General features: G+C 45.6%; 1 protein-coding gene across 1 annotated transcript; it reads left to right on the top strand.

The window, feature by feature from the left end:
- Positions 1-958: 958 nt before the first annotated feature.
- Positions 959-20,693, top strand: Spp2 (secreted phosphoprotein 2). Its single transcript, XM_038338419.1, has 8 exons — positions 959-1,167; positions 1,260-1,384; positions 5,217-5,336; positions 6,445-6,552; positions 12,494-12,548; positions 13,668-13,718; positions 15,738-15,833; positions 20,582-20,693. Exons 1-7 carry the CDS (start codon positions 1,101-1,103, stop codon positions 15,821-15,823), a joined length of 612 nt encoding a protein of 203 aa, XP_038194347.1. The 5' UTR covers positions 959-1,100; the 3' UTR covers positions 15,824-15,833; positions 20,582-20,693.
- Positions 20,694-25,981: the final 5,288 nt, after the last annotated feature.

Raw genomic sequence — 25,981 nt, 5'->3', positions numbered from 1 at the left:
ACAAGAAATCACCATAGCATGAGCGTGTCTGGATGGCTTACATTTAATCTTCTGGGTTTACAAGACATGATGGAATTCTGCAGGGCATTTTAAAATCATCGCTTTTTCGCTCTCCTCGGAGTCCATCCTGCACGCCTGGTGCTAACACTTAATTATAGCCAAGAGAATCTGAGAAGCCCAGTGCTCCCTCCTCACCCCAGCAAGCATCAAGCAAAATCAATAGCCCTGTGCTGGCAGCACGATGCTATTGTCTCCTTCATCTCCTGCGCTCATCTGCGATTGCTTTTATTACTGCAGTTCATTTAATGAGACCAGAGTGTTCGGAGCCAGATGGTGACGTGAGTTCAATCTGGAAGACTCTAATGGAATTGAGTTCAAACCAGGTTAAAAGCAATGGAATCACGAATTTCAGCGGGTCATTGTCTCATAACAGCACGCTCTGGGTCCTTGTTAGACGCCAGAAGTTAGTGCCCGCTGCAGATGAAAGACCTGAAATGCAGTTCCGGGAGACCTGGTGTGTTCATCCGCTAGCTCATTCAACACCTACTTCACTATGCTCTGTGTCACCGGCACGGCCATTGCGGTTTCTGAATCATGGCCCCTGTCATGTACTGGAGGTGGCAGGCAGAGCTAAGCAGGCAGGCAAAATCGCTCTGTGTGTGTATGGTCTCTAGGAAGGGAGGAGCCTGGCACTGAGGGTGTAGGGTTTTGAGGACCAGGTAAGGAATAAATACACGACAGCTTTAAGTTCACCATTTTGTTGAGGCTACAGTTTCACCCCTCCCCCCCCCCCCCCCCAGAGAATGAAATGCAAAGAGAGAAAGCAAATATCCCACACAGAGACCTAAGCTTCTCTGGATGTCTCCTGGTGGGGGCTAAAGTCCCTTGGAAAGGTCCAAACTTCAAAAGTGGCCTCAGCCTGGAACTTTTCCATAGGAAGAGTCAGCAGTAAATATTGACACCAGAGTCAGTCATCTCTGCTGAAGTTCCGGGCTGCTCCGACCAGCCCGGGCAGCTAGGTCATAGGTGACAAGGATAAGAACCATCATCCTGAAGCTGTAGAGCGGCCATCTCCCCGGCTCTGGGTCACAGCTCTCAGGATGGAGCAGGCAATGCTGCAGACGCTTGTTCTGTTGGCTCTGGGAATGCACTACCAGTGTGCCTCAGGTGAAGGACACAGTTAGCCACCTGCTCAGGGTGATGGCCGCCCTCTCAGAGTTCCACAGCCTCTCACTGTGGCCTGTGTTCTTGCTGTCCAGGTTTCCCGGTGTACGACTTCGACCCTTCCTCCCTGCAGGAAGCCCTCAAGGCCTCGGTGGCGAAGGTGAACTCGCAGTCCCTGAGTCCTTACCTGTTTCAGGCGACCCGGAACTCCTTGAAAAGAGTAAGTGAACGGGGACACCTTCCCTGCCTTCTCCACCATCCCTGCCTTGTCTTTGCTTACTTTGTTGAATCAGTTGTTTTTATTTTTCTGTTTACAAAGATCACAGCCGGTCCTTTCTCATGTTGACTGCTTCAAAGAAGAGATTTTAATTACAGTTTTTGCCCTGGGGTCCTCAAAGCTTCTTGGGACATCTGATTCTTCCTTCTGTGTTTTCCCTCTGACCTTGGCTTTTCTCTGCGCATGTCCTGGTTTGGGGTGAAGAGTCCTGAAGCCCTTCTGGCTCCTAGGAAGCATTCTAGGGATGCTGTTGGTCTCCCAGTGTTTATAGAAAAGAAGCACTGGCTCCGGAGACCAAGAAACTCACCCAACTTTGTCAACTTCATAGTGCTGTTTCCTGATCACCAGAGAACTGGGTGGAATGACATTATCTTGGGCTTACTGGGACTCAGTGGAGCAAAAAATGAAGGGGGAATGGAGCAGTATCATAGAGAAGCCCCTCTCCTTCCTGCCCCTTGAGGATTTCCCTATCTTTTTATCAGCTTAATGGCGCTCAGAAAAAGGTAGGGACGGAAATGCACCCCAAGCAACTGATTTTCAGTGCCAAAGATGAGGAAGATACAGAGCAGCCAGCCTCATGGAGACAAGAGTGGACCCACATGGCCATGTGGTAGCAGCCACTACACTCCCATCACAGTCTCTATGGCTTTCTCTCTTCTCCACCCTATTATTCTAGGTCCACAACCTTTGCCATCTAGCTGCTCCTCTGGTGTTCAACAGAGTACACTTCGCGTTCCCAGTTTGCCTTCATGTAGAAAAAGTCCCTTTGCCCCCCCCCCTTCTGACACTGGTTCCTTGTTTTCTTTTCCAAATACAAAGCAAATTCATTGAGCAGCTTCAGTTGTCTCTTCTAACTGTGTATGATGATGAAGATGTGAGCTGAGCTATAGTGAGGCACCGACCCCAGGATCTGATTGTCAAGGTTGGCGCTAAACACTATTATGGGGCAGTACTTACTTAGAGTGTAGGCAGCTACCAGGCAAAGGCCAGGCTTCTTCTGGGAGAAAGCTACATCAAAATGCAGCTGCCTCTGTCTCCAACCCTGCTTTTGCCGGCACCCAGGCCGTGTTTCATTGGCACTGCATGCAATTCTCTTAGAGTGTTGTAGAACCCATGCCCTCTTGTCAAACTTGCAGAGCAACAATTTAAATTCACTTTACATTTAAATTCAGCTAGGGCTCACTATGGAACAAAGCGATTCATTAGACGGGAGAATGGGGACAGATCCAGAGAGAACTAAGTGGGGACACCATGGACAGGTAGCCAGTGAGACATGCTCAAGACAGAATATACTGACACATGGCCATCTTGCTATAGCAAGACATGCAGGCCTGACCCCAGGCCCATGTTCCTAAAGACAAGCCACTTACAGATGACTTATGTGGACCCTAACAGATACTTAACGTATCTTGTTGTCCCAGGGTGTTGCTATCCCACTGCGTGATCGACTGCCTGTTCCTGCTCCTTTGCTCTCCCTATCACTTGAGTATATTAGCCAAGCGACAATCTCCATCACCTCTCCTTGAGCTCTGCATTCCACGATGTCACAGGAAATACCCACAGGACCACCGAAGTTTCTGTAAAACGACAGAACAGAGATGGCCTTACCTTGCCCCTCAGCATCATGTTCCTCCTCTGTGAGAGAGAGCTCCTCAGGCTCCCTGCTAGTCAGATGGTCTTTCCTTTCTGCACCCCCTTACAACTGCATCAGGAAGCTAAGGTGTCTGAGGGAAGGCACCAGCCTGCATCCAAGTGCCAAAGGCTTGCAGTCAAATGGAAGGAGAGCTAATTAGTATAAAGAGAGTTTGTAGTTCGAAGAGAAGCAGAATACAAGGTCCTGGAAACCCAGCCCCCTAGCCTGGTTGTGGGAAGAATTAAAAAGTGTGTTTGAGAGAGAATCCTAAGGGTATGGCCAAGTGGATGTTGGCAAAAGAAATCACTGCGGGTGGACAGAAGAGCCTGGGTTGCCTCTTTACTCTGTAAAGACTTCCCATGGCTGACGAGACTACAATTTGTCTGACGTTCCCCATCTCTCCAACATGACTTGCCTTCATTCTTTTTTTTTTTTTTTTTTTTTGTTTTGTTTTGTTTTTTCGAGACAGGGTTTCCCTGTAGTTTCTAGAGCCTGTCCTGGAACTAGCTCTTGTAGACCAGGCTGGCCTCGAACTCAGAGATCCGCCTGCCTCTGCCTCCCGAGTGCTGGGATTAAAGGCGTGCGCCACCACCACCCGGCCTTGCCTTCATTCTTTAGAGGTTTCCCGAGTTGTCTTGCTTAATATTTTTTTTGGTAAACATTTGTGGGGTGGTACCCACTCTGGAATCACAGCTGCCTGACATCTTTACTGCCCTGCCTCAGGTGCCCAGCGTACAGGGAGGGCCTTGGTATATCACAGCATCCTCTGTCCTCAGACCACCCAGGTTCTTCAAGAAGTTTGAAAGGTGCCCTGGTAATCTTGGTGCCAAGATTAGAAAACAATATAGATTTAGTCAGGGTCAAAGGTGCTCATCCAGGAGATAGCCTGTGGCTCGTTTACTTATTTTAGGAATTAGTGGACATGTATGGTGCCTCCATTAAGAAAATGTCACTTTGAGTCACGTAGTGGTGGTGCACGTCTTTAATCCCAGCACTTGGGAGGCAGAGCCAAGTGAATCTTTGTGAGTTCGAGGCCAGCCTGGTCTACAAGTGCTAGTTCCAGGACAGGCTCCAAAGCTACAGAGGAACCCTGTCTCAAAACAACAACAACAACAAAAATTCACTTCAAGTTTATGCAGCCTATTCTTGCTGTGTTCTAGACTGAACTAGAAAAGACTAGATCATGGCTCCTAAGAGAAATTAGGAGTGAGGTTCCTGAGAGCTTTGGGGCACAATACTTTCATTGACATATTCAATATATAACTCTATTTTTGTGAGTTTTTTGAGCTTATTGGTTCCTAATATAACATACACTGTAGATTCATTAACATTGAACCCACTCCCCAGGAACCTGTAATTCCCACCCAAAGAAGTCTTGTTGAGCACATGTGTTTTCTACATAAGGCACACCATGGTCTCTTACTCTTGATGCTGTACAGTCTCTCACACTAGCTTAGGGACTGAGACAACCCAAAGAAAGCACCAAAATGCCAGTCACTAGTTTCTCAACAGAATGCCAGCACTGTGTTCACAGTGCACAGGATGGAACGAGAAGGCAGAGGTTGAACAAAAGCTAGGTGAGTCACTTAGGAGTCACAGAGAATATTTGGTGACTAGGTGAGTTCACAAACATCGACTTTTGTGGAGAAGGAATTGCCAATGTAAATCTTTAGAAGCAATGTTGGCCTTGGAGTGAAGGCATGTGTTTTATATCCTTCTTTCCTCCCTCCCTCCCTCCCTCCCTCCCTCCCTCCCTCCCTCCCTCCCTCTCCCCCTCCCTCCGTCCCTCCTTCCCTCTCTTCTTAGGTTCTACTTACTGTTGTTTTATGGCAAGATCTCTCTACATAGGTTAGGTTTATCTCAAGCTTGAAACCTCCTGCCTCGGCCTTCTGAGTGCTGAGATTCGAGGGGTACCCACCACACTCAGCTTCTTTGGTTCCACGGTTGTCAGTGTTGTGTGGCTTTTCTCTATGGGCTTCAGTGTGAGTGCCTGCCATGGCACGGATGCTAAGATATCACATAACTTTTCCAATGAGTACGTGTGATTCTGTCAGCGCTTTCTCACTGGGCAGAAAGAATCATATAAGCACCACGAATCTCAGAAACATGCCTATTGCAAATCCATGCTTTGCTTTTGTGAAGGTCAATGTCCTGGATGAAGACACCGTGGTCATGAACTTGGAGTTCAGTGTTCAGGAAACGACATGCCTGAGAGATTCTGGTGATCTCTCCTCCTGTACATTCCGAAGGGGTTACTATGTGGTAAGTGACCCAGGAAGTAATGTGAGGGAGACCCTCACTACTTCCATGACTAGGAGTGGGTCAGAGGTCACCAAAGGAGCTTGGCTACTGCCTGTTTGGCACTCAGCCACCCACTGGGTGGCCACAGCATTTCCTGCCATGGACTGGGTGCTCTGTGCTTGGGGGAGTGAGCTCTTGAGTCTGGAACCTGCAGTCTTGGTGATATTGGTCAGTTCTTTAACCATTACTGCCCCAGAGTCCTATTCTCTAAGGTCCAGATGAAATCTCCAGTACGTATTATATCCTCACATGGTGAGGATGCTTTGTATCAGATGCGTAGTGATGCAAAGAGGCCTACCGCAGAGAGAAGTCCCAGCACATCTGAAACTGTGCTTGACATGGATGTGAGTCTGGGAGCCTCACTTTGGCGCACTGTCCATGACTGAGTGTTGCCCACAGTGTGTCTCCCCTTCTCATTCAGCTCACATGGCCTATTTATCTCAACGTTCCCTGTGACCAGAATCGTCAGCTGTTGAATGATGGAACCCTCTCTGATCAGAATGAAACCATCAGTCCAGATCCAAAATATTTTAGTCAAATAAGTGACTTCTTGAAGTCTCATTACAGAGAGGGAATAATTTCATTATTTATCTCATGAAACTTCAATGGGATTCTGTCTTATAGAGGACTGTCACATGCATGCACTGCTAATCAAATCTTAGGGCCATGTCACTTATCCATATCCACAAATATATGACATATACATACACACAGAGACATATGTATATGTGTACTTATGTATGTATGTGTGTATATGCCACATAGTCAAATACATGGCATCTCTCCTACTGTTTGTGTTAAACCAAGAAGAGATTCCAATCAGACCTCTGTACTCAGGAGGAAACTCAGGCTTTTCTCAGAGACTGCTATTAAACTCATGGAGATATTTAAACATTCCTTTTAAGCTGTTTAGTTCTGCAGAGTGTTCTTTGGATAACTGAACCACCTCTGTGAATTTCTCCTTTCTGCCTCATTTTGCAAACCCTGCCGTATTTCCCAGTTTATTGTCCAGAGGCTAGCCCCTCCCACAGGACGCTGAAGAGACCACTCATGACTCTGTCTTTGCCAGCCAACAGCTGCTTGCCGGAGCACCGTGCAGATGTCCAAGGGACAGGTTCAGGATGTGTGGGCTCACTGCCGCTGGGCCTCCGCATCCGAGTCCAACAGCAGTGAAGAGGTATGATGGGGGCCTGTCTCCTTCTCGCTGGGTCGGGGACTGTCTGTGGAAGCTGGGTTATTTGATGGGAGAGCTGGGCCATCATGCAGATGTGCAGATGTCAGTGTCAGTAGACAGAATTCTGCTCACAGAGCTAGACTCTCCCTTAAACAACATCTGGTCCATGTTCCATTATCCTTACTTCTTGCCACCCCACTCTCCCAACACAAAATACAGCAAGGCAGCTCTTACCTCAAAGGGAATAAGAAGCAGTTCATTTGGGAGCTAAATATAAGTGACCCTGACCTGGGAGCACGGATTCAGTGGGCCCCAAATGCTATGTTCCCTGCGTGATACTTTGCTTCTGATTTCATGTTCTTATAGGAGCAGAACAATTAAAGTACAAAGCCAATGGATTTCAAATACATTCGTGGAAATTTCATGTAGGTGGATTACAGCAAAGAGGGGAACCTGCTAGAGGCCTCGGATGTTTCAGCTTTGGGGTTACTAGGAGCTAGGGCTCTGTACATTCCCAAAAGGATTTGACTTGATGGTTACAAGGATGTTAGGCCATACATAGAGGTGAGCCATGAAAGGCTACGGGGAGCAAAGACAGCCCAAGAGAATTTGATCTAAACCTGAAACTCTCTAGCTCTCCATGATCACCAAAATTCAACCAGAGGAACAGGACTGGTACTCTCTCTCTCTCTCTCTCTCTCTCTCTCTCTCTCTCTCTCTCTCTCTCCTCATCATCGTTTTTTCTTTTAACCTTCTCATCCTCCTGCTCTTTCACTTTCTCTCCCTGAGATTTGGGACTTGATTTCAGAGCATCAGTTACCAAATTTAAAAGTTTAACCCCCAAGTCTGTAGCTCACTGGAGAGCACAGGCGCATCTTTGTTGGACCAGTGTTCAAAGTATTAGATCTGCAACTCTAGGTCAGAATCCCACCCTCCTTTGGTTTTTCAAGACAGGGTTTCTCTGTGTAGCTCTAGCTATACAGGAACTCACTCTGTAGACCATAGAGATCCACCTGCCTCTGCTTCCTGAGTGCTTGGATTAAAAGCCTGCACCAACACCACCCAGCTAGGTCAGGATTCTTGACCTTTATTTAACCTCGATGGTCTGCAACTTCTTTACCTGTTAAATGCTGAATAATACAGACACCGGCAGATACCAGGGTCTTTAGGGAAAAGGCCTGGGCTGCAGTTTCAACAGGAAAGATGAGGCAACCTATTCCAATAAGCCAATGAAAGAAATAGTAAAAAGCAGAGAGAGATTTTTTTTTTTAAATGGGGCCAATAGAAAAAAAAGGTCCAGTGACCTTCATGTGCACCTTTGGAGTCTAGACATGAGTCTAGATTTAGAGAAAAAAAAATGGGGCAGACGGTTAGAGGCATATGCATGACTAAACAATTCTTAGCAAGATGTGGTTCCCCCCACCACGGACGCATCATTATTCCAGCTCCAATCTGTCCTACAATCCAATTATATAAATTGATTATCTATTAATCACTGTCTTTACCCAAGGGAACCAGCCTCATTCCTACACGCGACGACTTCTATTCAGGGTGCGGCCTCTCCTTCATGAGAAGAGTTGCTCTACAGGGTAGCCTATGAAGATTCTTCGACGTTTTGAGCCCTTGGAATTGAAAGCGATCTCAGGTTTAGGATATTGACTTGCCTCTGAGCCTTCAGCCTTGAAGGGGAATGAGATAGGTTTAGATAAACACTTCCAGAGGGACTGGCAAACGACTCTGTAGCGTTAGCGGGTACCAGTCAGGAGAAGCCTTAGTACTGGTCTTCCTCCTCGCTTTTAGTTACCCTGTGGGTAACTCCAAAGGAGGAGTCAGTGGATGTGAAAGATCAGCTCTAGGGTCTGATGTATGTGAGATGCTGAGTTAGTGGTGGAAGCGGCCTTTTCGTCCCTAATTGCCTTGGGCACATGTATTGGTTACCTTACTGGTCGCTGTGGCAAAAGCAACTTAAGGCTCACAGTTTGAAGGAACATCCCATGCAGCCAAAGCATGGCAGCGAGGACAGCTTTAGCTGTAGCAGCAGGCGTGTGAGGTACTGGTCACACTGCATCTGCAGTCAGGAAGCAGAGGTGTATGTGTTGGGGGGGGGGGAAATTACTGGTCCTTAACTGGCTTTCTTCTTTTCCCCTTTTTACTCATCCTAAGACCCCAGCCCATGCTATTGGCACCACTTGGATTTACTGTAGGTCTTTACTCTTAAACCTATTCATAGACTCCCCAAAATGTGTTTCTCCTAGGTAATTCCAAATCCCACCAAGTTACCAACCAGCATTGGCCATGGCAAAATGGTTTTGCACTATTACTATGAAATTAATGACGTACATTTATGACTTGACCTCACATTACTTCCTTGGCAACTTTCCCTACTAGACTGCATCTCCTGAGGCTGAGGGATGTTCATTTTCATCAGCCTCATTCAAACTTGATACCAGATAGGTGTTCAGTAAATACTTGTTGAAAGAATACAAGAAAACTGGGGGGAAAATTGTCAGGAATAAGGCACAATAAATCACCTATATTAGAAAGGTGTGATTAACATCACAGTTACATCTTTCATGTAATTTGTTCATTCATGGTGGGGTAATGTTCTTGACTGGTGTTTAAATCTTTTCCACTATTGTGCAGCTATAGAATAACTTTCTCTACATCTTCTATCTTTGTTCAATTTTATGAGATAGATCTCTATTGTGAACATTATATTAAAATGTGCATAAAGCTCTAACTTCAAGAATTAAACATGAGTGTTCACACCCTCTATGGAGTTGACATACCTGCCCCTTGACTGCTTAATAATGAAGTGCATTTTAGAATTAGGAAGGCCTAAAACCAATGACCAGAGACCTCAGAGTCACATGGGAACATCTTCCCAGGGCAGAGAAGAAACACATTGTTGACCGATCTCAGTCACACTGCCAACTTCTGAGGGTCAACCTCTCAGGTCATTTCTGGGCTTTCCCTGGAACTGTAGTTTGAGGATTTTCTTTTCTTGATGCCAAGTACCAAGGGTTCCCTTTACTTAACTCTCAGAGTTAAACTCTTTGACAAACCAGTGACACACGGTCCAGCTAACTCGAGAATGGCAATGATCAAACATAGCTTCCAGGGGAATTCAGTTACCACGGATTTTGTGGTTTGTAAGGGGGCAGGTAGAGGGGAAATATATGAGGTTGGGGATAACCACACTGTCCAGTTCTATTTGTTGTTGGGGATTGGACTTGGGGTTTCATGCCTACTGGATAAGCATTCTACTGACTAAGCTACATCCCAGTCCTGACTTCTTCTTCATATCGTGAAGCAAAACTACAGCTACAGACTCACATCCTTGGTACTTAGGAGGCAAAGGGAGTAGTTATTTCTACCTTGAGTTAGAGAAATCGCCTACCATTGCTCCCCTTGGCCTGACTAACATCATAAGCCTCTCCTACAGATATTTATTTTTGTATATATTTCCTTTGTACACTGTGATAATTATTTCTTGTGTGTGGTGCTGGGGGTGAGATGCAAGGCCTCCTAAATAAAGTATTTGCTTTATCGCCAAGCTACATCCTTAGCCCTTAATGTAATGTCTTTTCTTTCATTTTTTAAGTAACACCATTAAGCTATAATTCACATGTGGCTACAATCTGCCTTTTAAACAGATTCTGTTTAGTGGTTTGGGGTATATTTGGGTACAGTTCAGTGGGTTTGGGTATATTTGCGTGATGGTGGTCAAGTTGCCACCACTATCCACATTCAGAATCCACTCATCATCTGGAGAGGGGGTTCCTGAGAAGAACCCTTCTCTAGTCTATAGTCTCCCACTCTCAGCAAACACAGAGCTGCTTTCTGTATCCATGGTGTCTTCCATCCTGGCCATTTCATATGAATAACCGCATATAACACACATATGTGTCCATTTGTGACTAACACGTTACTCCACCAAATGTTTTGCATGCAGTATGTAAAAGGGTAGGGAGGCGCTTTGTTCCTTTTTATTGGGAAATAATTTTGTTTTGTGTGCACACACTATATGTGATTTATCTGCACGTTCACTGGTCAACATGTTGGCTGTTTGGTCATATTGGCTATTATCAATGATGGTGTTAGGAACATTTGTGCCACAGGTTTCTAGGGACACGGAGTTTTAATCCTGTTGGGAATGGAATTGGTGCGTGTACGGTAACTCTTTAGCATTTTGAAGAAATTCCAAACTGCTTCCCATAGCAGCTGCACTGTTTTACATCCTAACCAGCAATGTGTGAACTTGCCTCTCTGCCTCCCTGCTGCCTGCCTCCTGCCTCCCTGCCTCCGAGCCTCCCTGCATCCCTCTTCCTTCCTTTTCCTTCCTTTTTCCTTCCTTCTTTCCTTCTTTCTTTCCTTCCTTCCTTCCTTCCTTCCTTCCTTCCTTCCTTCCTTCCTTCCTTCCTTCCTTTCATTTCTCCTTTCTTTCTCTTCCTCCTTTCTTTCTTTCTTTTTAAAATTGAGATAGGCTCTTGCTATGTAACCCAGGTTGTAACTCAGGTTGTAACCCAGTATGTAGCCCAGGTTGGCCTTGAACTCACAGTGATCCACCTATCTCAGCCTCCCAAGTGTTAGGATTGAAGGCATGCACCACCCTAGCTGGCTAAGTGCTTATGCTTCTACACCTTCTTGCCAACATTTGTTACTGCCTGTCTATATTTTAGCCATGTGATATGTATAAAGAGGGATTTTTCTTATGGATTGATTTGCATTTTCCTCTTGACTGTCCATTTGCATAGCTTAGGGAAAATGTTAATTCCAGTGTTCTAATTATCTTTTTATTATGGACTTCTTGGTGAATATTTCCTCTCACTTTTCACGCCCCCTCCCACTGTGATGACCTTTGCTACATCCAGTTTCTTCTCTTTTATTGTTTCTGAAGACTTACAGGCACGTAGTTCTTTTTTATTTTTATTTTTTTGGTTTTTCGAGACAGGGTTTCTCTGCAGCTTTGGAGCCTGTCCTGGAGCTAGCTCTTGTAGACGAGGCTGGTCTCGAACTCACAGAGATCCGCCTGCCTCTGCCTCCCGAGTGCTGGGATTAAAGGCGTGCGCCACCACCGCCCGGCTAAACACGTAGTTCTTTTATTGATGATCTGCTCTGATTTAGTTTTTATACATAGTTTGGGGAAATGGTTCAGTACTGCTCTTTTGTATGTGGTTTCTGGTTGTCCTAAAATTATTTACTGCCTTGTGTTGCTAAGTCCTCATCCCTTGATCTGTCCCCATGATGGGAGCCAGAGCCTCACGGTGGCTGTTGAGGATGGAGAAGTAGCTGCCAGGCAGAAATATGGGAGAGCCTTCTTTGACTATTGTATAGATCTGGGCATTTTCTCCAAACTACTTGGAGCTCTTTTAATCTCATGAATGTAAATTGGAATTCTCATAGAGACATTTCCTCTAAGCTTGTACATTTTGACCTGGACTTGGTCTAATTATAAAGTTCCATTTTGTGCAGCAGCATCCAGAAGCACATACTGGGCCAGTGGAAGCTTTGGCTTTGGCTTAACCTTCATATAATTTACTCTTCTCCATGTGAGTTCCTGCTCCCTCCCTTCTTTTTTTGCCTTCCTTTCTTTCTTCTGTCATTTCCTTTCTTTGTGGGGAGGGCAAGGCCTCACCTTACAGCCTAGGGTTGTCTTGAACTTACGATCTCACAGTCTCTGCCACTTGACTGCTTAGATTCAGGCAGGCATCATCCCACCTATTTTTCCCAAGTTGTATTCCTTTAAACTTGTTTTAATTAATTAATTAACCTGTTTAATTAGTTAGCCATTGAGCCATCTTTCCAGCCTCTTGCTGTGCTCTCTTGAATATACACATTAGATATAGAGAGCTAGCCTCTTGCCACTGAATGTGTTATATATCCGAGTCCTCTACGCAGCACTTGCGTTTTCTCTTTCATACTGATGTTTAAACTTTTTTAGATGATTTTGGGGGACATGCCAAGATCCTATAGACGGAGGAATGATTATCTGCTGGGTAAGTCGAGACCTATGACCTTTAGTATTATTTGTTTTTCCTTCCTAAACTTTCAATCACAGTTCTCTGTGAATCATTTAACACTGGACATGTCTAGTTTTTCTGCAGACAACCTTTGAGCAATTGAAGTCATTACAAAAAGCAAACACCTGGCTTTACTTTTGCTCCTTTCTTATCTCGCTGGGTAATGATGCAACCATTGGCTTCAGTATTGCTACAGAGCTCCCCATATAGGATGGCATTCAGTGGTCCGACACCTCTGCAGACCGGTAGGGCCAATGCCAGGTTTTCTTGTTATAGTCCTATTTCTGTTGCTGGGATAAAATGTCACAACCAAAAGAAGCTTGCAGGGAGGAAAGAGCTTATTTTTGGCTTACACATCTCAATTATGGTCCATCATGAAGGGAACTTGAGGCAGGAACCCTAAGGCAGGAACTGAAGCAGAGGTCATGGAGAAGCGTTATGTACTGGCTTGCTCTCTATAGCTTGCTCAGCCTGCTTCCTAATACAACCCGGAACTACCTTCTCAGGGGTAGATAGCATTACCCACAGTAGGCTGAACCCTCCCACATCAGTCGTCAGTTGACAACAATGCCCCCCAAGACAGACCTGCCCACTGGCTAATCTGGTAGGGACATTTCCTCAGTCAAGGTTTTCTCTTCTCAGATGACTTAGCTTATTGACAAAAACCCTAAGCAGCATACACATTAAGAGGGTCACACTTGGTCATGCTTGTTCCCCCTTTCACACAGCATCCACACGGTAGGGTCTAATATGTGCTATGTTCCTAATCAGGGTAGACTCAGACATTTCCAGTCATGTGACTGACATCCAAGCCACTATCTCTCAAGGTGTCTTGGTTGGGTGACAGAAGGGTCTTTTTCCCTGCCCTATGCAATATTTTATTGTAAACAGCATCAGGTCCTGCTCTACCACTTAGAAGCCATTTTTTCATGTTTTTGAAGCCTTTTCCCATTGGCGTCAATGTCAGTAAAACTCTCTGCTGTCGTCTGCTGCCCCTCTGTTTATGGAACGTATTTGCAGGCTCAGCTGTACAATGACATCACTCTCTGGAAGTGGGTGGGGAGGTCTGGCCTGATGGTTGTCAATGTGTTACAGGTTTTCTTACGGATGAATTCAGAAACGAACGATTCCAGGACCGGTCACTTGGTAAGTGGTCTGTTTCCTTCTGTAAGATCTCCCTAGAAACTTTGCTCATCAGGAGGGCCATGCTGAAGTCATTGCACAAAGAGTGGACAGACCCTGAAATAGGAAATGATTTCCACAAACAAAGAACATTAATGTATGAACTTGCTTGGGAAACCGTGAGAAGGTAACTTTGAGGCGCTAGTTCCCATAAAAGATACCAGAAATGAAATGGTAAGTCAACTTGGGAAGTCACCAGTGGCCTCTCTCCTTGTTCCACCCGTACCATTTTCTGGGTCACCTTCCCTATGACTATCTCCCTCCTTTTTCAGACCTGACCAGACTTCCTGGTAAATGGGAAAGACTGGAGCTTTAGTCCTTCCCCGTATGGTCAGTTTCCTTCTTCTGTCTTCTGGGTGGCTTTGTCAGCTCCGTGTCCTTCACTTAGATTCAGAGGAGCTGAGTATTGAAAACACTCAGTGTTAATTGGCAAAGGCGGAGTACATACCCCGCACTTACTGCTTACCAGGGCTTCCCCCTTTTGACTCTTACACCCAGGCTGTGGCGTCACCGTGTTCTCACCCTCCTTGGAGGCTTCAGTATGGTACTTCTCTCTATTTCTACAGATCTTTTTCCATTCAATGGTCCCCAAATCTCTGCAGGCAGGAGGGAAGAAGTTCCTTCTTAAGAGTGTCCCGTACATGTACACACTTATTCCCCCTGTGTATGTTATCTGAGTTATAGGGGTCCCTGTGTGGCCGTGTTCCGCTTGAGGAGTCAGCACTCCACCTCATCTATGTAGTTAGAGTGGACTCTGTCGTCCCCAGTCACGTGACTAGCACAGGGGCCAGGACTTTGATCCTAACAGGCCTGTGCATTCTCCACACTTCTTTCTAGCATTGTGAAATCCAACCTGTGTCCAGAGCCCTGTTAGTATAAACGACACTGATATTCCCAGATTAGGGAGCTCTTTCTTCATGCTCCAATTGATGCCGAGTGCTAGAAATTCAAGCTGAACCTTTTTGAAAAGCCCCCAGGGTTTGTTGCTTTGGGAGAACACACACACACACACACACACACACACACACACGGGAGAGAGAGAGAGAGAGAGAGAGAGAGACAGAGACAGAGACAGAGAGACAGAGAGAGACAGAGACAGAGACAGAGAGACAGAGAGAGACAGAGAGAGTGAGAGAGACAGAGACAGAGAGACAGACAGAGAGCCATGGCCATTGCTCAAGTGTTTCTTTTGGATATTTCTTGCAGAACTTCTTTAGAATCTGTGGCCTTCAATACCTGCCACAGTAGGAACTGTTAGCTCTTGGGATCTGATTCTGGAAATGATCAAAAACAGAAAATAAATCCGATGAATCAGATTGATAATCTACATGTGGGCTTCACTACCAATTGCTACATACATACCAATGAATTCCCAAATTCAGCATCTCTGACAGCAAACCGTGATTATCTTATAATTTCTGGGGTTAGGAACACACACACACACACACACACACACACACACACAAACACACGCACACATGCACATACAGACACACGAAGGGGGTGGTATAGAAAGAGAACAAGAAATGAAAATATAGTGCAGATGTAAACTCATGTGACCCGTCCGTCCTCTTGTGTGTGTCAGAAGGCATCTCCAAGCCAACACTTAACCACATTTGGGCCTTGGAGCATCATTAATGCAGATGTACAGCTGTCTCAGAGATGCCTTTGAACAGAACGATTTAATGGAATTCCGCAAATGTGTGTGACAAGCATGGGGTAGTTTCCACAGAGGGCTGAAAGAGAAAAATGACAGTTCCTGCCCTTGAGGGCTTGCAGCTAAGGCCGAGGATGTCACGTGGGCTAAAGACTGAGAAGTCAGCTCTGGGTGCCGCTGTGACATGAGAGGGCCCGAGGCTTCTTGAGGAAGGCGAGAGATGGGTGCCTTGGGTGTTCTGTGGGCAGTGATGGCTTCAGTTCTGCTTGGCTTGTTCTCAATAATTCATGCCTGACAGAGTCTTTGTTTCCCCCTTCCGTCTTTAGAGAATGTGAGAAGAAGACATCTTCCTGCACATAGAAGGTTCCAAAATCTCCATCAAAGAGCAAGAGTAAACTCTGGCTTTGAGTGACATCCTGGAGGTAAGGGACGACACTCACACTATGATCATTTAGAAGCAGAAGGAGCTTGGAGTAAATGCCATGGCTTTGGAGGGCTACAGCTCTCCTCCCCACGCTCCTTAGTGTGACTTTGTTACCTTCTGCCTCCTCCATCCATTGTGCTTCCACCTTGTGGGCCCCCGTCTTTTTTTATGTGGCATCTGTTGTTACTGACATGATCAAGTTTCTCCACTTTACAAACCACAAGGAGAATAGCCCCTGTTTTACCCAGCCTCTCTTCCATTATTTCCTTCCTGTCATTCTTCCTTCCCAGGAGGCTCCATAACATTTTTCATGGAATCGTCTTTGGCTTCTCTTTCTCTGTCATTTCAGCACCGCTGGCCATGTTTACTCTCTCAGCCCAGTTCTTTCTCTCTTCTGTAGATTACTCCGTCATCTCTTCTTATTATTCGACCATTATTGCCATTGATCTGAAGGCTACCTTCAAATGTGTCACACTCTCCCAAGATTTGGGTCCTTATGTCATCCGCCGGCTGGAGGCATTGCCCACGGGTATACTGTGAGAGCCAGAAGATCTGCTAGCCTAATTTCTTCTTAATGTCCTTTTACCCACCAAATTTTCCTAACTTTAAAATGTGGGAGCATCACTGAACATTCTTCTCTGTCCTTCCTCATCTCCTGGTGTCTGTGGGATGTTGGTTGTCTAGACACATTTATCTGACTTCAGCCTACCCTTTCTTTCCCTCACTACTTACGGAACAGGCTGCATTCCGGGCCCAGGGCCTCATCCCACACTGCCTGCCTTGCCTGCTGGCCTTGGGTTTATCCTGAAAGATGAGGAAACTTTGATCTTCCACTGTTGACCTCTGATGTTGACTTCATTTGTGCATTAAAGCAGAAACACTAAGAAAAACAGAACAATGACTTTTACATTCTTCCTAGTGCTTTGGGGGAACTGGAGACTGAATCCTGGTCTACTAAACTGCCACCCAGCATAGTGGAGTCTCACAATTACACATATTCTCAATCACCAGGCATAAGAGCAAGCAGAATAAGGATTCTGGAAACTCACAAGTATCAAGGGGTTCCCATAAAGGATGCAGTTAGAAGGAAACTTAAGATAACAATTGCAGGGGCTGGACAGAGGGCTCAGTGTTTAAAAGTGCTTGTTGCTCTTGCAGAGGACATGGATTTGATTTCCAGAACCTACATGGTGGTTCACAATCATGTGTAACTCCAGTTCCAGGGAATCTAGCCCCCTCTACTGACCTCTGTGGATACTGCACACATGTGTGGTACACATACATGCATACAGGCATTCGTACACATAACATTAATAAATCCTAATAATTAAAATTAAATGAAAGGTTGGAATTACAAGTGTGGATTTGAGGTCAGTCATGTTTCCAGGCACACACACACAAATTACTAATAAAGCCTTAGAATTCATGCACTTGACATTTTTAAAGAAAGCATTTACTTATTTTTTGTGGATGAATGCTTGCCTGCACGTATGCATATGTACCGTGTGTATGCCTGGTACCCTCCCTCCGGTGCCGGGAACTGATTCTGGATTCCCTTCAAGAGCAGCAAGTGCTCTTAACTGCTGGGCCATCTCTGCAGCTCTCTGCTCACTTCATATTGTGGACAACACTGCATACTTCCAGACATGACCTGAATTCCTTGATGGCTTACAGCGGCCTTACTGCTTTAGCTCTGCACCGCAGGCTTTGTGCTTCCCACACCCACCACACCCCTGAGCTCCCATGATGCCCAGGTTCAGTTCCCAGCCCTGGATGGCAGTTCCCAACCATCTGTAACTCCAGTTCCAGGGGATCCAATACCCTCTTCTGGACTCTGAGGGTACAAGGCACACACGTTACGGTACACATGCGTTCATTCAGGGAGCTTCCTGAGTATTCATCCCGGGCCCCTGTAACCCGTCCATGACACCCCACATATCCACGCTCAGTTGGTGACTTTGGTGTGGGTGCTGGAGTCTTTCCCATCATGCTCTTGAGAGGCTTCTGCCTGAAAGGCAGCTAAGCATGGCATTATTAATCCTAACGACTTACAATTTGAAAGAAGTCAACTGACATTTTACTAAAATAGAGAGAAAATTCACTATGGATGAAAGATGCAAGTGGCAGATTTTCTTTTTAATCTAAAAATAAAATAAAAAAACCCCGGCTTCTTCTTGAGATCAAGAAACTATTCATCAGGAAGAAAGAGACTCATCAAATTCTTTACATGCACGCAAAAACTGCCCCAGTATATACCATCTGGAGCGAGGGCAGGATGTGATGGTAGAATTGTCAGTGGGTCGGCTGTGCTTTGTTTACTAATGATATGATTACCTCTGGTGTGTATGCATGCATGTGTCGCAATATAGTTGCATCATCTAGCATCTGCAGAGGCATGAATCACCAAAACACATGTCATTAAATGCAGCACAGACTGAAGACCAATTGCAGCAGCCTTGGCCTGTGCATTGATTTTTGCTAGTGTCCCAGTTACGTCTCTGTCCTCATGTGACCTTATTTAGCACGGTAGGTTTTGAAACAGTCCACCATGTTGCCTAGAGTCATAAAATGAAGCTAGTAGCAGTCACACGGTGGGTCTATTGAGGAGACAGCCCCAGTGGGCTCTGGGCTCCACTGGTCTCTTCCTAAACCTGCACATGGCGTCTGACAGGCATCCAGTCCCGAGAGGAGGGCTCAGCACCTCCAAGGCTGTTTCTTTCTCTTTGCATTAGATGAACTTTTGCAGGTGCCTTACCTAGACATTCTTATTAGTTTAGCCTGATGACTACTGAAGATGCCCCTTAATGTCTATATAAAATTATTTATATAAATGTCCTTTATTCATTTCGTTAGATACCCAGGATAGAATGAGTGGATGATTGACTATTAATGAGATTGCTATTTTAAAATTGTGAATTGCATTTCCCCCACTTTATCACGAGTCTGCCCTAGTCCCCAGGATGTCTCAAGGTTTGGGCCACACTAAGCTTGTACATGAGTGAACAAGAGACCATGAGAATTGAATTGGGGGTCCAAGCAAAAACTAGTGATCAGGTGAACCCACAAGTAAAATCTGAGCCTGAGGACTGATTATGTAATGGTTCCTGTAGCTCGCGGCTCCTCTTGGCTCCTCTTAAACATCTCTTGCTCTCTGTCTCTTCCTACCCTCTTAATACTGCAGCCCGTATCATCATCCATGAACTTCATACACTCTCTTCTCACCCGACATCTCCCTCCTCACTCGGGCCATCCATCTCCTTCCTCATTGAACCTCATGACTGGTTTGGATAGTGGTGATCAGTCCTGTCCTGAGACCCTTTGCTGCTGAGACTTTCTGCTTTCCCTGGCTCCCCTCGCTCGCCAGAACTCCCTGTTCTTCATGGAACACTCTTCTTCCTGCTCCTTAAATGATCACCCTCCCTACAGTGCTGACCTCAGTCCTTCCTCCACTCGCTGCCTCCCCTTCTGGTGGGTTCCAGGCATCCTCAGTGCTTTGATGTGTTTGTCTGGGATTGATTCATGCTTCTATATTGAACTCTGGGTTTAGGAAGCAACAACATGCCACCCACTTCCGTCGATAACTCTACTGCAAATTCAATCCAAAATTCTTCCTTAGAGTCCTGCTCTTCTCATCGCCTTGGCTAGCACTCCAGAGACATGACGTTCAGGGGTCTTCCCTTCCTCACCCAAGGTGTGGTGAGTTTGGCCAGCCCTTCCTCTGCAGTGCTCCCTGGCTCTGCCTCTCTCCCTGTTCTTTGCTCCTCTTCCTTTGTAGCTGAATGTGTACTAAATCTTCCTGGCAGTTTCTTCCTGCTGCCCTCAAAGGCTCAGTCACTGAGGCCCCCTAACACAAGTTCTGAAGGGCCCTACTAGTCCAAGTACCGTGGCATCTGGACAAGGCCCCCAGTAATGTGGGTCTTGTCTGCATCCGTTGTTGGCATCCTGGTTTCCTCTGCTTCCTGACTCACACAGAAGTCTCACACAGTGGGTAATTCTCACTGGACCCTGGGTTTCACCTCCATCCCCAGGCCCTGTCCATCCCACCAGAGGGCGCTTCGCTCCTTGCCCTCTCCAGGAGCTGATTGCCTTGGGTCTCTACAGTCAGGCATCTGAACCCTCAGTGACATCCACCTTCTCCTCTAGTTTATGACTTTAAATGTTTTAAGATGTCAATACTGTGTCTTTTTCGAGCTCTACAGTCCTCAAAACATGTTTCATGCATTCTTGCTTAGTGAGCAGATTAACTGATGAATGAATGAGTGGGTGGATTTGAGAAAATTTGGTCTCCAGCCCCATTTCCTCCGATTACCACCAACTCGGGCCAGCTACTGCTTTGCTTGGCTTCTCCATCCCCCATTCACAGGGCAGTGCCTGGCTGGAGCATCTGCAAGGATTCTCTCTGGTCCTTCCTGTTGAGAAATGAACTGACTCCCTTTCTGAGGCTGTGCTCCTGTCCCCTGACCAGGCTACCTCATCTTTCTGTGGTGTCTGTCACTCTGTCTTTGGTCCAAAGCAGGATGTTTTGTGTGACTGTTCAGGTCTTCTGTGTCATTTGGATGCCTTTTAAAGCAATTCCCAGGAATCCCAGGCCAGGCCTCCAGTGTAGAGATGCTGATGGTGGTCCAACCTGCCCCTCCTTCTCAGGGATGCTGATGCACAACATGGTGATCCAACCTGCCCCTCCTTCTCAGGGATGCTGATGTATACTATGATGGTCTAACCTGCTCCTCCTTCTCTCTTGAATAGGCTCTGTGAACGGAAGAAAAGCTGAAGCGGCAACGAAGAAAGACATGGCGAATTGTGTCACTTTCCCTTTGATAAGCTCCACTATGCAATAAACATCTCTTCTTTCCCATAAGACTCTTGTATTGTCTGGTTTGGAAAAGAGAGTGTATCATTAACTATCCAATTTTAGATGTGAAACTAATATCAAGAGAAGGATGCTAGGGATGGAGATTCAGAAAGTAGCTGTGTTTCACGTGTTTTCAGCCAGCGTACAACAGTGGTAAATGCCTTGTTACTCAAAGCAAGGAGGCTCAAGCAGCCTGTTGTCTTTCCTTTGAAGTCATTGTGGTGACGTTTAGGGTAAACTCTCCCATATGATACTGCCAAGATGGGACATGACATCATTTGTTCTTTAAGTCCCAGAGAATGAATGAGGCAGCAACGCCCATGCGAGTGGAATGTAGTGGACACAGAAGCCTGGATCATCAGTTGGAGCAAACACCAACAGTAATACAAACTGCTAGTAACAGAGAACAGCCTTTGGTGTGAAAGCAGGTTACTTTGTGTCCTATGTTTCCGCAGGCCCCAAACGGCACAAAGAATGAAGTTTAGTAGGCCATAGAGATAGCTCAGTGGGTAAGATTGCCCAGTGCCTAAGCATGGGAACCTGAGTTTGGATCCCCAGATCCCATCTATTAAAACAAACAAACAAGGCCATTTATGACCATTTGTGCCTGTAACCTGTGTTATTGATCACCCTTGGCCCTTATTGGTCACACTGGAGGACTTTGGATTCAACGAGAGATGTTGTCTCAAGAAAATGAGGCAGAAAGTGAGGGGCCTGGACACCTGGCATCCTTCTCTGGCTTCTGCATACACATGTTTTTACTAATAAAAAAATCCATCCAGGGGCTAAGGCATAACAAGTATTGTAGTCAAGCACTGTCTCTACTGGAGCACCCCCCCCATTACTGCTTTTCCTTTGGATTTCTTATCTAATAAATCAGCTGTGGGAATGAAGTATCTTTAAAGCAGGCATTCCCAAGAACCCCACCCCCAAGGAACCACCCAGGGAATGGGGCTATAACAAAGCTACCTGTTCCAGATACCATTCACAGTTTGGTGAGTCTTTGTGTGTGCATGTTACATATATGTATATAAGTGTGTGTGTTACATATATGTATGTGTGTATAATCATGAAATGGCATCTATTCCACCGTTCAGAGGTTAGTATGTTAAACACAGTAGTCCTTGCCCATGATGCTTCAGAAACTGAAACAAAAGAATCATAAGTTTGAAACCAGCTTAGGCTTCACAGTGAGACCTTGTCTCAAACAAAGATGGAGTTGTTTGTGCTTCCAACAACTAAAAGTCAAGATGTTATAAAGAAGTGGTTGTTACGCACAGTTGACTGTCACAAATGGAATGTGCATTAACCTTGGCCCCTAAATGTATTCTGTTCATGCCATTTGCTCAGATACAGACATATTATACGTCTAGACTGAAGAATTAAAACAAGGTGTTGGAGAATGGCACTGATCTGGCAGGGATGAAGGTATTCTAAAGAGACAACTGTGAAACAAGGAACTCCAAGGAATTAGAGCTTCTTCTAGGAATCTCACACTGGGAAAGGGAAAAGGCTGAATCCAGAAACCAGCCCAAAAGAAGTTACTTTCTGGAAAGAGATTTCACACCTGTGGTGTGGGAAGTCCTTCTGTATATGCGTTGCTTTTATTGGTTGATTAATAAAGCTACTTTGCCTGTGATAGGCTAGAAGAGAACAAGGTGGGAATTCCAAGCAGATAGAAGAGAAAAGAAGGCAGAGTCAGAGAGATGCCATGTAGCTGCTAAAGGAGAAAGACTTCTACTGGTAGGCCACAGCTCGTAGTGATATATATATATATATATATATATATATATATATATATATATATATATATATATATGGGTTATTTAAGATGTAAGAGTTAGCCAGGAATATGTCTAAGTCACTGGCCAAGCAGTGTTTTAATTAATAGAGTTTCTGTGTGTTTATTTTGGGTCTGGGCGGCTGGGAAATGAATGAGCAGTCTCCTCCTACACATTTGCATTTTTGGAAAGCTTCCATGAGTCGGTCACATTTCTGTGTTGTTTCCTTGTTTGTTTAGGTTTCATCTCTCCCCAATGAGGAAAACTGGGCTTACTCCCTTTTTAGTTAAGACAGTTTTTTTTGAAAATGTCCTGCATTCATATTGTATTTACATCTTTGCCTCCTTCCTCTCTCCTCTCTTCAGTTCTTCTCACATCCTCTCTAATCCCTTTCAAGTTCATAGCTTCCTCTTTGTTTATTATTATTATATAAGCCATTTAGTGTTACTCCTTTGTGTCTGTGTTTAGGGCTGACCAGTTGGTACTGAATAACCTATCAGGGGGCTAATTCTTGTCTTGTCTAGTACTAATTCTCTGTCTCTCTGTCTGTCTCTCTCTGTCCATGGATCTTCATCTTGGTGGGATGTCCTATTAGAGTTCCCCTCCACATTGACACAGCAACTGATATTGTCATTGTGCAGGTCTTGTTTAGGTGACCATATCCTCATGATTTCCTGGGTGCAGCTTCTCTGTCCCATATAGAAGACACCATCTCATAGCAACCATCCTGGTCTACTGGCTCTTATGATTGGCCCATTTCTCTTCAGCAGTGCTTCCTAAGGGGTCGGGTTGTAGATGTATCAGTCAGGGTTGGGCACTCCACAGCCTGCTGTTTTTGGCATTTTGATTACTTATGGCTTTTTATGATAGTTTCCATTCAGCTATAAAAGGAAGCTTCTTCTTTGATGAAGTGGGGAGCTACACTTGTCTGTGTGTATGAAGATGGTTTTAGAATGAAGGCAGAGATTATACATGCACTCCTGCTTCACTTACAATGTTCACCCCCACGTTCATAAATCATAAACTCTCTCCTGCCTCTAAAGTCGAACCCAGTCACTCCCTCGACCTCAGTAAGCTGCTGCACTCTGGGCTGTTGGGGCAGCTGACCAATCCCTGCTTTCAGGGGCTTGGCTGCTCCAGGGGAGAAAGGTACCTTTAAAAAGAACTGGGTTGGGGATGGACGGCCCTGTTTTTTCCCCACTTGACTCTCTGCTTCGCTGGAACTTTGGCTTTGTAAATGTATCCCACTTTTTCCTTTTATTAAAACTGATTTATTCTAAAAGGACTATTTTTGGTTATTTCCAAATTCCTCCGGCTGCCGCTACACTGGGCCCACCAAATGCCTTATCTGTACACACCTGTGCAGGGCATGAGCGATTCCATTCATGGTCAAGTAGGAGAAAAACTACACATAATTTAGTTATTAATTTACATATTTTTGTAATTTGCTAATCTTCAAATTCCCCACACATTTCTTCCACATCCCTTTGGAGAGGACAGCAAAATAAAGACACATTGTTGTGAAATGGCTGGCCCTTGCTCAACCATTGTCATTGGTCCTGGAGAAAGCTGGGAGAGGGGCCATGAGGAGTATCTGTAGGCAGAACTGTTTGACCCCCCGGGAGCAGGTGCCTTGGGAGAGTGAGAGCCAACAACCCCATTGAGCGCACCTAAATACATAGTCGAGTATTTCAGGCCTTCTTAAAGGATAGCTGGCATCCATTTAAATGGGAAGCATTCCAATCAAACATGCCAGCCTTTTGGCTGCTCTCAGGGGAGGGGTTGAGGAATGTGGTCAGCGCTGGGATTCTCTCTTGGCTCTGACCTCAGTCGAAACCACGGTGCAAGACAGTGACGACTGTCTGCCCCAAAATGTCATTGTTCCACCATAATGCTTGCAGCAGAGAAACTCTGGCTTTTCTCTAGAGGCAAGGGTGATGGAAGTCACCTGCCAAAAATGACTTTTTGGGGAGGATTACAGAATCAACAGTCGCATCAGGTGTGACACTTTTGCATTCTTTGGAGGTAGGTCCTGGGAAAATACACACACGACTTCGTAGACAGTGTTTACACTCTCGCCGGTTCACATCTGGGAATTACAAGCTGCCCAGAGTTCAAATATTTAGTGCTTTTCTTGTGTTCCCTGCCTGGAATGTCTCAGTATGGCCTGTTGCCAACATGTCATGTATCATAGCGCCCCTCTGTCACCTGGGTTCCTCTTGTGGGGAGAGCTGGCTGTTGGTCACCAGCCTTTTGAAGGCTTCCTCGGCCTGGATATCAGTCAAGGTCTTGCATTTGGAGGGACCTTCCTTGACTTTCTGTTGTAGGTTGCTTTCCTTTCCAGACTTGCAGTAAGCGATGGGATTCTGATCATGCGAATAATTTGTGTGTGTCTTATAATAAGGGGTCTCATTTCTTCAGTGGTTATGGGCTGTTGGTAGCCATAGAGAATGTATATAAGAAAAATGGAACGTCTTCAGGATAAGAATTATTCTGCGGGGTGCTGCCTACTGCAGATGGGGTCCAGGTCTAGTCTAGCCCTTCAAAGTAAGGCTAGGGCTAAATCTGAATAAACTGACTGATTCTGAGTTTTCAAGACTACATCTAGCTTCTCCTCCCCTCTTCTTTCTCCCCCTCCCCTTCCCTTCCTCCCCTGTTTTTCCCAGCATGCCTGCCACATTCAATGCTTTAGAAAACAGAGGAGAATCTGAGTGAGGGTGTGGTGTTTGAGCAGAGCCCGCTGACCTTTGAAGTCTAAGCGCAGCCTGCAAGAGGTTGCAGTGTGGTCAAGGGCCCAGCCGTGGTTGCTATGGTAACAGCTGCAGCCACCAGTCCAAGTAGCACATGATCTCTTGTTGGAGTGCATCCCAGGGGCTTACAGAATGACTCAGGAATAGGGGAGAACCAGAAATATCTTCGTCTGTCTGGGCGGCTATAACCAGATACCACAGACCGAGTGGCTTAAGTAATAGAAATTTATTTTTGTGGCTCTAGGTCTGGGAAGTCCAAGATCACGATGCCAACAGTTCCTGGTGAATGCTCTCTTCAGGGCTTGCAGATGGCTCCACACAGTGGAGAGCAAGCCCTGCTTCCACTTCTCCTTCTTAGAAGGACAGCAGTCTTGTCCTCATGACGTCATTTAAGACTGCTCACCTCCCAAATATCATATGGGGAATTAGCATCGCATGGGAGGAACACAGAAACTCATTTCAAAACAGACAATCATTGGGATGGCCCAATGGCTAAGAGCACTGACTGCTCTTTAAGAAGACTCGGGTTCAATTCCCAGCACTTGCTGGTGGCTCACAACCTTCTGTAACTGGAGTTCCAAGGGATCTAATGCCCTCTTGCAGCCTCTGTGGTACAAGGCACACTGTAGTGCACAACTAAACACGTGTACAAAACACCCAAACACACAATATAAAACAAAACCAAAAGCCAAAACAAAGCAACCAACAAAACAACAGAAACAGGCCGTCGTGCAACATTAGACCAATTAGATGCCAGGAGCTT

This window comes from Arvicola amphibius, chromosome 8 (assembly GCF_903992535.2).
Source record: "Arvicola amphibius chromosome 8, mArvAmp1.2, whole genome shotgun sequence".
In the NCBI taxonomy this organism is placed as follows: Eukaryota; Metazoa; Chordata; class Mammalia; order Rodentia; family Cricetidae; genus Arvicola; species Arvicola amphibius.
Note: the sequence above shows the minus strand (reverse complement) of the source record. Positions and strands in the feature narration are given on the sequence as shown.

What these genes read in the sequence shown, in the direction of transcription:
- Spp2 (XM_038338419.1), top strand. Translation starts at nt 1,101, where the DNA reads ATGGAGCAGGCAATGCTGCAGACGCTTGTTCTGTTGGCTCTGGGAATG. An exon ending in TCCGAAGGGGTTACTATGTG is followed by an intron (nt 5,337 to 6,444) that starts GTAAGTGACCCA and finishes TGTCTTTGCCAG; the next exon opens with CCAACAGCTGCTTGCCGGAG. An exon ending in ATTCCAGGACCGGTCACTTG is followed by an intron (nt 13,719 to 15,737) that starts GTAAGTGGTCTG and finishes TTCCGTCTTTAG; the next exon opens with AGAATGTGAGAAGAAGACAT.